At 44.3% G+C, this 14,860-nt stretch overlaps 1 protein-coding gene across 1 annotated transcript; it reads right to left on the bottom strand.

The window, feature by feature from the left end:
• Positions 1-1,659: 1,659 nt before the first annotated feature.
• Positions 1,660-14,276, bottom strand: DIPK1C (divergent protein kinase domain 1C). The gene is made up of 4 exons (XM_021530896.3): positions 13,957-14,276; positions 8,469-9,146; positions 4,455-4,619; positions 1,660-2,823 (listed from the first exon to the last, which is right to left on the bottom strand). The coding sequence occupies exons 1-4, from the start codon at positions 14,128-14,130 to the stop codon at positions 2,608-2,610; spliced, it is 1,233 nt and encodes a 410-aa protein (XP_021386571.3). The 5' UTR covers positions 14,131-14,276; the 3' UTR covers positions 1,660-2,607.
• Between the last annotated feature and the right edge of the window lie 584 nt (positions 14,277-14,860).

Here is a 14,860-nt window from a genome sequence, read left to right as displayed (position 1 = left end):
TGGCTGCCACCAGTTTTCATTTCACTATGTTTTTTCCATCTGTTTTAAAAGTGGAATATCTCACCCAACAGAAATTTATCCTGTCTGAAATGCAATCCTGGAAATGGAAAGGGGATCCCTGGCATGGGAGGAGCCTGACTATTCTGCAAAGCACTGAGGGTCTTTGTGATGCCTGCTTTTCCCTGAACATACTCTCTGAGCTTGGGAAGGAGGAAATAATGGGACCAGAGAAACAGGTGCATCTTCATGTGTGAAGATGTATAATATCTTCAGGTTCTCCAGCAGCATTTGGGATTTATATTGAGTCCCTCCTGACCTAGCAAGGATCAAGGAGGGGGGATTTTTTGTGTGGGAGCACAAAAATTGATTTGTGTCATGAGAGCACAAATGCAAACTGGTGATAACATAATCACATGACTTGGAGATAAAAGTTACCTCAAGGCAGCATCATCAACTTAACTTCATGTACGTAATTCCTGACAGGCACTCACTCTTGCCTGTAGTTAAAAACCACAATTTGTGAAGGCTAAAGCTCTCCCAGATGATTTGTGTCGTATCTTCATGTTCCTTTCTATCAGAAAACCTGTAGCAAATGTCTTACCTGCTTTTTTCCTTGCTACAGTTTAAGTTCTTTGATCATCATATCCACCAAGGAAATCCAGACAGGGCAGTTCTCTCCTATGCTTTTTATCAACCTCTTTCTGTTTTTGAAGGGAGTTATCATGTTTATCTTCAGTCTCTTCTTCCTCAGACTATATGTCACTTTATTGAATCTTGCATCATAAATCATGTTTCTACAAAGGCTGACGTATTTTTTACTTATTTTTTTTCTAGTATCCCTTAATCTCTCTTTCCTTGTCTTCCCTCTAACTGATACCTATCCCTGTTCCTTTGCCACAATCTGATTCTGTTCTTAATTATTTTCTCCATCTATTTCATGACTTTTTAACAGGGCTAGTTCTGGAATTCGTGTTTCTTCATATTCTGCTTTGCCCTCCTGCATTTGCAAAGAATGATCTTAAAGTACAGAAACATTCTTTGCCTGCCTGGTTAAAGGTGGACTGAGAGCGACTTTACCAGTCAGGAGCTCCTAAGCTGAAGCTCCAGCTCAGCAGCAGCTTGTCCAGCCTCAGGCAAGGTATCTGACCTTGTTCTTGCTATGAGTTTCTTGCATGATTTTTAAAAATATGACTGCTCATTGCAACAAATATATATAAAAACACACTAGCAGCAGTCTGAAAATTTGAGCTAGGTCTCAAGGGGTCAAGGTCTCCTCAGCAGCTCCCATTTTTCTGGTCATGGGCAGTCTTTAGCCTTAGTTTAAAGAACCACTCCAGAAATAGAAAGTTTATGTCTAATTAGCACTCACAGGCCTCATGGCTGTCATAAGGCTGAGGGACATAAAGATGGAGCAGATTAAGTGTTGTTACATGTCTCACATCCAAAAATCAGTGTTGTCAGTCTTAAAATTGATTTCTCCAAGCTGAGGGCTGCCATAGGCTGCTGGGAGTCCTGTTTCTGGGGTTTGTAATGTCTTCATGCCAAAACCAGATCATGGGGACGTTGCCTGATGTTGGGACTTGTATGCACTTGTAGTGTTTCCTGAACCCATGTTAGTTTCTCCAGCCACAGCCCTGCACATTTTAAAGGCAAAGTTAATGTTTTTAAGTTAATCTAGAGATCTTTATTTATGCAACTGATTTCAAGATAATGAATTTGTACAAAAAAATTTCCTTTTGTTCATTTAAAAAATACCATGGAAGAAAACTCTGTATCTGGCCATTGTTCTGTGCAAAGGACAGATTGTTGACATTCCTGGGCAATTCTGCTCTCTGGCAAAGGAGTGCTTCTTATCAAGTGCTCTGATGTACAAGTGCCTGAGGGCTTGTTCACATGGGAAAATCCAGTAGCATTATTCATACCTCTTCACTGCAGAATATGAATACCCACATGGGAGCTCAGCAGGGGTATAATTATTTTGCTCTAGAAAAGTCCGAAGTACCTTTATATAATTTTTTCCCCAAAAGAGCTAGCAATGGCACAGATAATGCAATACCCCAGAGAAAATGCATTTGGGGACATCAGAAAGGACTGCTTTGTACAAAAGAACTCCTTCCTTGTGTGACAGCACATTTCCCTGTTTATCTCCCTTTTTTTTTCTCTGCACAAAATGATCTGTATCTACTGTAAAAACCCACCTCATTTGACAGAGAAACTAAAAAAACACCATGCATGTACTTATTCACACCCACCCACCCATTCTTTTAATTATTGATCGAGTTTTGCTGCATTTACACTTTTCTTCTGTAAATGCATCCTCTGAGCACCACACTCAGACAGATGCTATCTGAGCAGTGACTGCAGCTCGGAAGGATGTGCCGTGTGCTGGTGGAGAGGGGTAGTGCTTCCTCAGGAAAATAAGCAAGAACAGAATCCAAGTAATGTAAAGCAATTTAACACTTGACAGGATATTATCAGGATGTGCTGCACCTGCAGCTATGAACTTGATTTGCATAGCAGAAAAGCAATCTCTGTGCTGTAAATTCCGGGGTTAGGAGGGATGGCAGAGAGGCTGGGACATGGCCTTTGCAGTTCTGCCTTTCGTGTCTACTCTGCCCCTTGCAGCTCTCGCTGAGTGACCCGGAGCAGGTGGTAGAGCTCGGAGAGAGATTTCAGAGTCCTCTGGTGCCCGTTGGCACCCGTGTGCCCCGGCTGGGCACACTCCTGCACGGCTTTCTGCAGCTGCAGCTGCAGGGGCAGGGAAACCAGTGCTCCTCTGAGATTTGGGGAAAACCAGCGACGGAATATTTTGTCACAAATTACCTGGGGAAAGGAAAAAGAGCAGATCATTGCATTTCAGAAGATACGACTAATGCCCTGCTGCTTCCCTGGGACTGTAGTAAAATGTCATCTGAATCCAAAGTGCATTTAGCCATTCAAAGAGGGATGTATAGGAAAGGAGCATCCATAAAAGCTATACTCTAGCTAAGGGATGGTCCTTCTCAGGTTGCTCCTGTACCTCACACATCTTATGAGGGGCTGGGGGAGCTGGGGTTATTTAGTCTAGGAAAGAGGATGCTGAGGGAAGACCTTATATCCCTCTTTAAGTACCTGAAAGAAGGTTGTAGCCAGGTGAGGATCAGCCTCTGCTCCCAAGTGACAAGCAATACAAGGGGAAATGGCCTCAAGCTGTGTTATGGGAGGTTTAGATTGGATATTAGGAAAAATTTCTTTACCAAAATTGTTGTCAAGCACTGGAACAAGATGCCCAGAGAATTAGGTGGAATATTTAAGACATGTAGATGTGGCACTAGAGGTGTGATCTGTTGGTGGACCTGGCAGTGTTGGGTTAATGGCTGGACTTGATGATCTTAAAGGTGTTTTCCAACCTAAATAATCCTATGATTCTGCATAACGAGTGGTAAGGGTGAGGGGGTGGGAGAAGCAGGCAAAAGGCCAACAAGCTACATCCCCCCAGCCTTCCTGTTTTGCCAATGCCTCCCACCAACACAAGCTGGGTGAGCTGTAAGACACCTCACCCCAAAGCCTAGAACCCCATGGACACCCCTTTCCAGTACACCCACACACTACATCTGTAGAGTGCAGAATCACAACCACTGCTCACACTTGGACAGCCTCAGCTTTCACAGAACCATAGAATCACTAAGGTTGGAAAAGACTTTAAGATCATTGAGTCCAAGTGCCAATGCAGCAGTGCCAAGTCCATCATTAAATCATGTCCCAAGTGCCACATCTACAAGTTTTTTGAACATTTACAGGAACAGTGATTCCACCACTTCCCTGAGCAGCCTGTTCCAATGCTTGACCATTCTTTCAGGAATTTTTTCTCATATTCAAACGAAACCCTCCCTGGTGCAAGCTGGTGTCATTTTGTCTTGTCCTACCACTTGTTACTTGGGAGAAGAGGCCAACGCCTACCTCACTGCAGCTTCCTTTCAGGTAGTTATAAAGAGCAATAAGATGTCCCTGAGCCTCTTTTTTCCCCGGCCTAAACATCTCCAGCTCCCTCCTTATAAGACTTGTGAGCCAAATCCTTCATCACTTTGTTGCCCTTCTCTGGACATTCTCCAGCACCTTAATGTCTTTGTTGAAGTGAGTGGCCCAGAAATGAACACAGGATTTGAAGTGCAACTCAAGAATGTGACTTTATTATTAATGGAGACAGAAGTGCTAATCCCCTGCCCCTGCTTACTTTGCTCTCCTGTCTGTGGCACTGGGCTAACACCTACAAAAAATCACGGCAAATAAACACTATATAGAGAGAATATAAAGATCTGTTTGTGTGCCCCAAGACAAGATTTCTGAACAGGACACTTACATGGACACATGTAAAAGCCTGACTGTCTTCATCTCACAGTCTCCTTGTACATACCGTGCATTTTATAGTCTGATTTTAAAAGGAATGGATGCATAAAACAGCTGTGTCTACTCACTTGCAAGTTGTTATTGGCTCTCTGTGCTCCACATTTTCTGATTTTCAGATTGCATTTTGAAAAGCAATCAAAGAAATTACAATCTTCATCTCCTGTGCACTTCTGTTCCAGGATGTCTCTCATTTTGGGTTCAAAAAAGGCCATATCCACGTCAATGGCCACCACCTGTGAATCAAAACATTCCATCAGATCTGGCACACCACAGCCTCTGGGACAGGGCTGGTCAGTATTCTTTGCTGCTGGCTTTGGAAAATGCTGTGCTGAGAGCATCTGCTGGTGGAGAACCGGGATCACAGAGGCTTTATTTCACTTAACTGAGCCACACTAACCTTACAAACACCACTTTTTAAACAAAAATATAAGCCAATGCTTATGACACTAGGAATGGAAAATTTGTTTGTGAAAAACATGCATTCCTGTGGTGAATTGGATTGATTTGCCTTAAAGTGGACCTATCCAATCTGAAGACAGATTTACTTGCTGGTGCAGCATATGCAGATGGCACCTCAACCTCCCAGTTACATGAAGGTGCACAATTACCCATAGGCCAGACAGTATAATTTAGAACTCAGCATTTAGACTAAACCCCTGACTTTGCCACTGTGGGGAGGAGCAGTGGTATGTGCATGGATAGCTGCATGTGGGACAGATCCTGCAAACCTGTCCTTGCATTCTCTGGGTTTGAGTCTGTTCTGTTGTAGAAGAAGATCCCTGACTTCGCTGAAAGCTGGGTCTGACTTTGCCCAGTCTTCTTTGCTATGGTTTGACACATTTATTGTGCACAGTTCATGTTCTTATAGTCCAGAAATATGTCCTTTAACAGAGTCCAGCCAGAAGCTGGTCACAGCAGAAGAAAACTGAGTGAAAGGGGTCAGTCACTTCCCTCTGAGAACATGAGGCTCTCAGAGCAGTGCGTACGCAGCACCAAGAGTTTGCAGAGCTGCTGCCTGTGTTGGGGGTGAAGCCAAGGGCTGTGGTCTCAGTTTCTGCCAGTGCTACTCCACCCCTGAATGCTTCACTTAAAGAAATCACAGCAATAAAGAGGGAAAGAAAGAAATCCAGGATGGGGATGGCAGCTGCCTGATGTGAGCCAAGCTGTGGGTGACCACAGGGAAGGAAGCCTGTCTCCAGCATCATGGATGTGCAGCCAGTAAATGTTCACAGCTGTACTTCACACTTGACAGTCAGGATCAGGGATGTTCTCCCTTAGCATCTCACACACATTTTTGTACATGAAAATATCTGGGACCTGGGCAAAGTAGAGTTACTTGGGCTCAAATTATAATTTCATTCTTCAGATTTGACCTCCCAAGTAACAAGAAAAGATGAACTGTGTGACTGGAACAGCAACTGGATCAACCCCAGGAACTAAAGATGTCTGGTTTGGTAGAAGGCCAAATAAACCTTCCACAGGCAAAATAAAGAACGTGGTCTAATCTTCATTTTGTTCTACTCCTTTTTCCATAGGGAAAAATTTTACAGAGATGAGGCATATCTTAAAAACATAAGTATTTCTAAGCATTTTGGAGAGCTCTATAATGATGATGTAGCCTAAGGAATTTTACATGTTTGGCAATTTTTTTTTTCTTTTTGTTTGTTATTTACTTCCTTAAGCTTTCTGTGGTTTTGCTGTTTAGTTCTTTGGAGAACAGACAGTGAGAGTAGTGCAGGGTTCCCCCAGTCCCAGTGTCACTGTTGCACCTCCCAGATGGGGTCTTTGTCAGTACATTTGACAATCTTATCCATTGCTCCTCTAGGAAAATCAGCCCTGGTTCCCAAATACGTCTGCCAAAGGGTTCAGTGGCTTAACTGAAATTCTTTTACAAAAATTTGTGGACATCTATCCGTGTTGTATTCCCTGATGAGAGAAGAATGATGCGCAGAACTCTATGATATCAGAAGGTTAATTAATTACTTTATTATACTATAACTATATTATACTAACAAGAACTATTACTAACTAACTAGTTAGAAAACTCATGACTCTCTCTCTTGAGAGTCCTGATACACACATGGATCTAATTGGTTAATGAATCTAAACAACTATTAGTAGAGTCTAATTAACAAATCACTCTTCAGTAAACAATCTCCATAACACATTCCACATGTGTACAAACACAGGAGCAGTAAATAAGATTTGTTTTGATTCTCTTTTCTCTGCTTCTCTCACAGTTTCTCTCAGGAGAAATCCTGAGAAATCTAAGTCCCTCTCTGTTCAGAGGACATGTGAATACCACAGGCATCCAGCTAGACCCTGTGAAGACACATCTGGGTGACATTCTGCCTATAAATAGCTACGTTTTGGTGGACTTTGCTATGTCCATAGATGGTGAAAAAAGTTCCTAAGGAAATACAAGAAGGACGCAGTTTGGCTCATTACCTGATTTAAAATCATGTTTAACATGCTGTAATCTTTCCAGTTTTCCTGGAAGTATTGGTAAAATAGGAATCTCTCCCAGAGCACTGTGCACTCACCCAAACCTCCTTCTATCTCTACCTTATGTGGCTTCATGACAGCTTAAATTTCTACTGGATGATCTACCAGACAGCTCCTCTCTGTGCAGCAGGAGAGCACGTGAGGGCTGGAGGCTTATCCCCACCACATGAAAATAATCCTCAAAGTAAAACTATTGCATTCCAGGCACATTTCTTTGGGCATTAGAAGTCTCATTACTCAAATGAAGAATAGTGGTACAATTGTGGGTTTCTTTATTATCCTATACAAGAAACCAACAAGTGAAAAAATTGCTTAAAACGAACATGAGACAAAAAAGAGGCTGTATTGCTGTGTTCCCATTCTGGAACTGGTTAGTCACTGGAAGATCCTGGCAAAGCAAGCCTCACCAAAAGGACTCATAAGAGAAGACACATCCAGTAGTCATCCCCTTTCCCTAAATGGAATCTATTTTCTTGTAAGTAGGTTGTGAAACAGATTCTCTGGCTTGTGCTCAGCCACAGGAAGCCACAGCCCTGAGTAACTGAGGAAGATGGGCAAAGCCTGCCTTGAGGAATTCCTGCTTTGCCTAATAGTGGTACAGCTTGCTTTAGTTTCTTCTTGTAGCTCCTTGCCCATTCTCTGCTCTGCTGCTGTATTGCACCTGAATAAACAATGGGAGGGGAGGGAAGGGTGAGGGGGAAACACTAATTGCTCTTAATGTTTCGGTAGTGTTTGTCCAGTACTCTGAAGATACAAGTGTTGTATTAACACTCAGTGAGTACTAAAAATAGTCTTAAAGTGCCTGAAAGTGCTTTATATTCACTCAGAGTGCAGAAACTCCACTGATGACACTGCAAATTGGGCGTAAACAAACACTAGTTCAAATATTTACCCACTGCATGGTACCCCCCAATCTGTAGAAAAAATTCCAACCAAAGCCAGAGGAATTTCTGTCCACAGAACGAATGTGAGCTGCACTGCTACTTAGAAAATATACATAGCTATAAGGTCTGAGTTACAGCTGCACAATGAAAAGTCAAAGAGTGACAGTAGTAGGGAGTTTCATCTTGCTGTCCTTGCATAGTTTCCAGACCAGATAAGCTGACCGTGGATACACAAATATGTATATCTGGATGTGGGGAGTTCCCCTTATGTCAGACCATGAATTCAGTCTTAGCTTTCAAATTCATACAGTTTTTTTCATTTCAGCATCACTACCAGAAATATGACTCAAATTACAGATTCATTCAGGGCTTTTGAAACCCCCTTGCCTCTAGGAGGCATCTCTCACCACATCCAAGGGATCTTGCACTGGTGCCTTTGAAGGAGTGAAACAAAACGGAAGCGAGAAACAAGTTTATGAAGTAAGCAGCAGGATTTAGTGTTCCAAAAATGTGGCTGTACACATTACAAAGAGGAAAAGCAGCAGAGAATCTCCCTTGATGCTTGTAAATTCATTGGCTTTGTAAACACTTAGCCAAAAGCTGTACAAGGAGGGAAGTGTCATTTTTACAGGCATCTTCAGACTAGAATTTGACCTCAAATTCCTGGAACACTACCCCAAAGATCTGACTTACCGTGAGATCGTGCCTGATAGCAAAGTTTTCTGGTTTGATGTCGCACAGGTGAAGTCGGTGAGAGAAATCGTTATCAAAATGCTGCACCATGTCCAGAAAGCTGAGTGCAATGTCAATGATGGCTTTCACCCTGCTTCTATGTCCAGTAAGGGAGGGGCCAATCACATTTTCCAAGGGAAAAAGAGTTTTGTGCCAGGCATGTCCAGCTGTGAGATACTCCACAGCATAAAAGTGTCCACAAGAGCCAATAATTCGTAGCACATGTTTGCTCAAGTCCTGCAGCAAACTGAAGTAGATATATTCTTCCTGCTGGAGCAAGGACCACATGCTGGCCACCTGTGCTTTCCAACGTGGTCCCTTCTTCCTTGTCCACAGGGGCCCCATGGTATTGTTAGACAGTTCTAGCCCCAGGGCATTTTTGACCTCCAAAGCTACCATAAGCAGAAGCTCTGTTTCAGGGATATCCTGTGTTTCCACCTCCTCTAGCATACTGAGGTGCTGGTAGCTTGAAAAACTTTCTTTTTTGGATTTCAGTATGATGGGCTGGCCTCTCCAATCAGCCTGAATGACCTTCTTACCTCTGTCATAGTAGAGGCAGTGTTTGTACACCAGCTTCTGTGCCACACACAGGTCTTCACAGAGGTCCCCAGTCAGGGCTCCGCTGCTGTAGTCGAGGCACTGGAGTGAAAGAGCAGAATATTCATAGCAGAACCATACCCCTATGGACCATGCAGAAGAAAGGCAAACAATGAGCAGCAGTCCTAAGCTTGAGAGGTTTGTAGCAGTCATGGAACTGCAAACACACACCTACAAACATTGGGTCATTCAATGGTTTTTCAGAAGTCTCTAGAGATCTATTACTAGGGGAGTTTTGTTTCAAAATGGGGATTATGGAGACGATAAACGGCAGGTTTTTCAAGGGCAAGGAAAAGGACTGGATGACCTGTTAATCTGAAACTTTTTACATGTGTGAGTGAAGTGAGACAAACTTTAAACACTTGGGCTCTTCTGTGTATGATTATGGGTTGTAATGCTTTAAGGCTTTAAGGCCCAGAGTAATGCAGGACTTCTCTGGAAAGCTCAGGGCAGCATAACTTAGACATCACCACTAAAACTAAAGGAAAATCCAGGTGTAGCTGGATTGCTGGGACATTCTACAGCTCTGCATGTTTCAGCCTTGCACTCAACATACCCTGAAGGAAGCTGTGATAATCTCCTCCTCCATCACCAGGAAACACAGAGGTTGCATTCAATGAATTTTGGACCAAGAACTTTCAGAATTTTTGAGTATGTAAATGCTGCAGAACACAATGACTCTCCTGGTTTTATATATAGTTATCAGAAGTGACATTTTAATATTAATTGCTTCAATACTTAATCTTTTTTTTTTAACTGGAAAGAAATCAGTCTTTTGAAACAAGGGAACTGTTGCTTGATAGTTTAGTGGTCAATGCAAATTAATGCAAGAACTGCAAGGATTCCCTCACCAGTCCTTCCTCTAGTGAGAATAATTTCCATAATATCATTTCCAAAAGTGGAGGCAGTTGATGTATTCCTATGGTCATTCAGAAGTGCAGCTGTAGGGACTTTTTTGGGTTGCTCAGTAGAGGGGATGATCAGAGGTCTCTGGTGAAAGGGGAATAGAGGGGGTAGTGGAAAAAGCCAAACATCTGTGAGGCAGCTTGACAGTGTCATCCACCTCCATTGCTTTTTGGCATTTGAACCTTCATTTTAACAAACTGGCAGGTCCCCCCTGCACGTGCAGAACTTGCAGTGGCCGCCTGAGCCCCACCTCATTTGTGACTGGCTGTTACACGAGGAACGTGATCACAGCATTCAAGTAATGTATTTTTTTGGGACAGTCCCTGAGGTGTGTACATCAGAGGAATATGTTCTGATGCCAAGCAACATTTAGAGTCCAGCCTTAAACAACACAACAGGGAGTGGGTGGAGGATTAAGTCCAAAATCCAAGAATGGTGATCAGTTGACAGAAACAGCTCACTGAGGGTAGTTCAAAGAGACATAAAATTTATTTATATTCTGATTCTCACGGCCCAAGTGAGAAAATTCAATGCCAGCAAGGAGAGTCAGGTAGGCAAATTCTTCCATGAGTGTCTGGACACTGAGTTCATGCATGGACAGACACATCTGTATCCTCATCCACATCAGAATGACTAAAGAGACTCACTCAGACTCAGATCTGCACACTTCAGAGCATGCAGATCAATATTCTTGCTTTTGAAAATCTATTCCTACTAATGTAATACAATTTTACTCTACCTTTTTAAGTAGGAAATGTAGTTTTCTCAACAAAAGCAGGTTAGCAGTTCTTACCATCTGGAACTCTAAGCAATTTTAGAAAGAAAATTACAGACAGAAGGAATTTTGGGGGGTTTCTTTGGATTGTAAGTATAAGCACACTTAAAACTCTATTGACAGACCACAATCTAGTTCTCTTATTGTACAGTAAGATAAGATAGGACATAGTAATGTAATTGGGTTCACATGGGTGGACACTTGCCCCTGTGGACAATTTTACTGTGGTTCACATGCATGGACTTCTGGCATCTACAAGAACACACAACCGTGACCTGTGGCCAAACATGTCAAGGTGTAGCTTTTTCTCCTGCGTTGACATCATGTCATTCCTAAAGGCATTAGTGAAAAAAAGTAGTTGTGGAAAAAGCAGACTCAGATTTCACAGGCAGAGGAGACAGGTCCTTTTTGAACCTGGTTGCTGTTTAAGATTTTTCTGCTGTTTTTTCAGTTGATGCTATAAATATTTGATTATTAACCTAGTATCTGAAAAACAGCATTGGAATCATATTCTTCTTACAATGAACTTGTGCAGTGTTTTTCAAACTGGGATCTGGGGAAGAGGACTTGACCAAAGAGCTCATGGTTTCACAATGATGAAACACAGATCAGCCTTCCAGAAGTGCATTCTCAGCTGGTCACAAAGGCAAGCAAGGCTTTTGAAAAGGCTTCTTCAAGGAAGCAATCAAGAAGATTGAACCATTTCCTATCAGGCTTTTAGGCACAGTCTACACTAGTAGTTCATATTGAAGCAATTATTTGAGCCTTACATCCATTCTAAACACACAGTTTTACAGGACAGTCTTCCATCATATTGGCATAGTTTGTACTGTTGTGCTCCCCAGTGTACTAGCTTGCATTTTACAGTATTAAAACACAAATCTGGTGGACTGAAAACATTTAACCAGGTAATACGGATTACCTGCTATGACACAATGGACCATTTATTATTTACCAAAACAGGAAGCTTTCCACTAACTTCAGGCTTCATTATACAAGATTGTCCATCATCCTGCTGGTAAAAGGAAGAATCAATTCCCCAAGGAAATATTTCAGAAATGGTCTTCCACACTGCCATCCCTGTCTTAATGACTGAAGTTTGAGATCTGTTGATGAGACAGTTTTAAATCGACCTAGCGATTTGAAAGCTACAGTTTCTTCTTTAAGTGCCAGATACTTTAAAATATGAAAGTGCTACTAAGCCAAAAGCCTTATAAAGAAGCAGCTGTACTACACAAAAATGCACACACAAGCATGGTTTGGACTCACTCATATGTATCTTATTAAAATTGTCTACATTATTTTTAATGTCTTCAGTGGACTTATCAAAATAAGTTTAAAAAGCTGGATCTAAGTTAATGTTAAAGCTGAAATTAATAGAAACCTTGGTAAGGATTTAATTAAATTTAAATAACTCACTATACCACCATCAGTGCCCTGAAACTGATGTTTTGCCTAGTTAGCTACTATTTCTATGTAAATGTAAATGCCAGGTTTGGAAGGCATCAAAGTTAATTGATTTCTCTAGAGGGAACAGAAATTGATTGCTATGACTTAGAGTGTTCAGTGTAAATGAAGATGAGACTGGCATTAGGAAAGAGCAAGGGGATTTTTCTGAGAGTTAAGGTTGGTCCCTGCAAATTGCCCAGTGCTATTTTAGCCTTCTCAGTGCAGTATACATCTGCACAGATGCATATCTTACTCAGAATAAGGAAATAAAACTTTCAGAAATGCCATGTGAAAGGGTATTTGCACCCACTTCCTTAAAATATCTCATCTCCTACTGAGAGATGACTAGTAAATTTTTTTTTTTTCTTAGAAGCTAATTATTGCTTAATAGAAGGTGTGAGACTGAAGCTATTGGGTTATTTGTTTCACGGTTCAGTTGCACTTTCTGTAACTGTGAAATTCATGCTATGTTCAGAAGATGTAGAAAAACTTATTTTGGAGCGGATGAAGACGAGTTCATTTTCTAATTATTCCACTAGAAGGACCATCCCTTTCTAACGTCATCTGGGAAAACTGTTGCTTACAAACCTTAAGGATACTGCTGGCGACCCACCTACTCACAGACAAGCACAGCAATCTCAGCTACTCTCCATCTGGAAAGAGGGACTGAACCTGAGCTGTCACAGTGATAGAGACAACTCTCTAAGCTTGCGACTGAAATCTGATCCCTGGGCTTTTGAAGCCCTGCCTGACGCTTTCCAAACTGAAGAACAGCAACAAGTCTCTGTCCATCTGGTTATTGGTACTGAGGTGGCAAGGACCCGGACCTCCCTGAGCCTGGCAGCTCTGTGCACCTCCGTATCTCAATATTCTTCCCGAGCACGTAAGGATGAGGCAGGAATCATTCCTTCAGCTGCAAACCTGTGCTCAGCCCTGCTTCCACCTGGGTCCTGAGGTACTGAAACTGGAGCTCACTGCCATTAAAAACACTTTGTCAGGACGGCTGCCTACTCTTGCTTTTCCTTTATTATACAGAATTAAGGAAAATCTATGGTTGGATTTTGCTTGCTTGCAGTGATAGATTATTTAATTCCCACTAGGATTTCTCCTTTTCCACCTAACCACTGGCACTACAGATACCCTAAGAAACAAATTTGAATTAAAAGCATTAACCCACGCTGCTCCTCTTCTCAAAGTGTTTCCTACACAATCCTAAATCTCTCCATTATTATTTTTAAGATAAATTTGAATGAATATTCGCAAATCCTTTCTTGAATTTTAACCACATCTTACACACCAACCCCAGCCAGACCATAAAGGAAGCGATACAAGCTTCCTGGTACTTCTGAAAGACGACTTTTGTACGAACAGCTTTTCGGCTAAAAAACAAACAAAAAAATCCAGCGCCCGGCGGAAGGCTTTCCTCCGCTTCGGAGCGTTCGGTTTAGGCAGCGCACCCGCATCCCACGCCCGGGAGCTGGTTGCACCTGACTTCGCCCCGGGGAGAGAGGCAGGGAGGGAGGGAAGGAGGGAGGGAGGCAGGGAGGGAAGGAGGTAGGGAGGCAGCCGCCCGCCCGTGCGCACCGGGGGCGCCGGCGATGCGGCACCTCCGGCGGCCGGAGCCGGGCAGGGCGCCCCGGAGAGCAGCCCCGACGGACCTCCCGCGCCTCGACCTGCCGGGCAGCCCCCGGGAGATGCCTCGCGTCCCGCCGGGGCACGTACCAGCCTGGCCAGGATCCGGTGGCTTTTCTCGTCCGTGCAGCTCTCGGAGAAGACGCTCCTGTGGAGGAGGAACAGCGCAGCGCTCACCACCACCCAGCAGGCAGCCCAGAGGAGGAGCAGCAGCAGGGCGCATCGCCGCCAGATTTTGAGCCGCAGCCGCTTTAAGCCCCTCATCGCCGCACCGGGGCTGGGCTGGGGCGGCCGCTCCAGCTGCGGCGGCCCCGAGCGAGCGGCGGCGGGGCCGGGGGAGCCGCGCTGCCCCCGCACGCCCGTCCCACTGCCGCCGGAGCCCAGCGCCCGCCGCCCTCCGCCGGGCTGCCCCGGCCCGCTCCCGCCCCCTCCCCGGGCCGGGGCTGCCCTGGCGGAGCCCGGAGCGCCCCTTTTGAATTTAAGCCACGTAGTTCCGCCGCCTTTTGTCTGCGCTCCCCAGTGCCAAGCGGCCCCTGCAGCCACTTGGCGGCTGCTGCCCGCGCCCCCCGCCTCTCCTCGGCGAGTTTCTCACCCGAGAATAAAAGGAGTTTGAAGGGTGATGAATGCTGCTCTGGGAACCCTTTGCCATCCAGGCGGCTGCTCGATACTTTGAAAGAGGCAGCCTGGAGACGGACAAGTCCCTCTGGTGAAAGCTTCGTATCCCGACAAATGGGAAAAGGAATAAAAAGTTGTCATTTACTCTGGAGTAACTTCTCAGTTTTATCCTCCCGGAGCTAATGGAGGAAGAGAGGGAAGCGACTCAGATGCCCTTTCAGTAACGCAGCCCCCATGGTGGGTCGCCCCTTGGCTCCCCCAGCCCCAGTGCGGGGTGCAGGCTGCCCCTGCCCGGCACCCGGGCTCCTGCCTCCCCTCGGCGGCCGGCGCACAACGCCAGCCGAGCGGCCACTGGGGATACGTTGCCAAAACAGGCAGG

Source organism: Lonchura striata, chromosome 2 (assembly GCF_050655825.1).
Source record: "Lonchura striata isolate lonStrDom1 chromosome 2, ASM5065582v1, whole genome shotgun sequence".
In the NCBI taxonomy this organism is placed as follows: Eukaryota; Metazoa; Chordata; class Aves; order Passeriformes; family Estrildidae; genus Lonchura; species Lonchura striata.
This window is presented reverse-complemented; position numbering and strand designations above follow the sequence as displayed.

Excerpts from the sequence above, each read along its gene's own strand:
- DIPK1C (XM_021530896.3), bottom strand. The coding sequence starts at position 14,130 with ATGAGGGGCTTAAAGCGGCTGCGGCTCAAAATCTGGCGGCGATGCGCC. Across the intron at positions 4,620-8,468 it reads CTATCAGGCACGATCTCACG|GTGGTGGCCATTGACGTGGA; the intron begins GTAAGTCAGATC and ends TTTGATTCACAG. Across the intron at positions 2,824-4,454 it reads GAGCCAATAACAACTTGCAA|GTAATTTGTGACAAAATATT; the intron begins GTGAGTAGACAC and ends TCCTTTCCCCAG.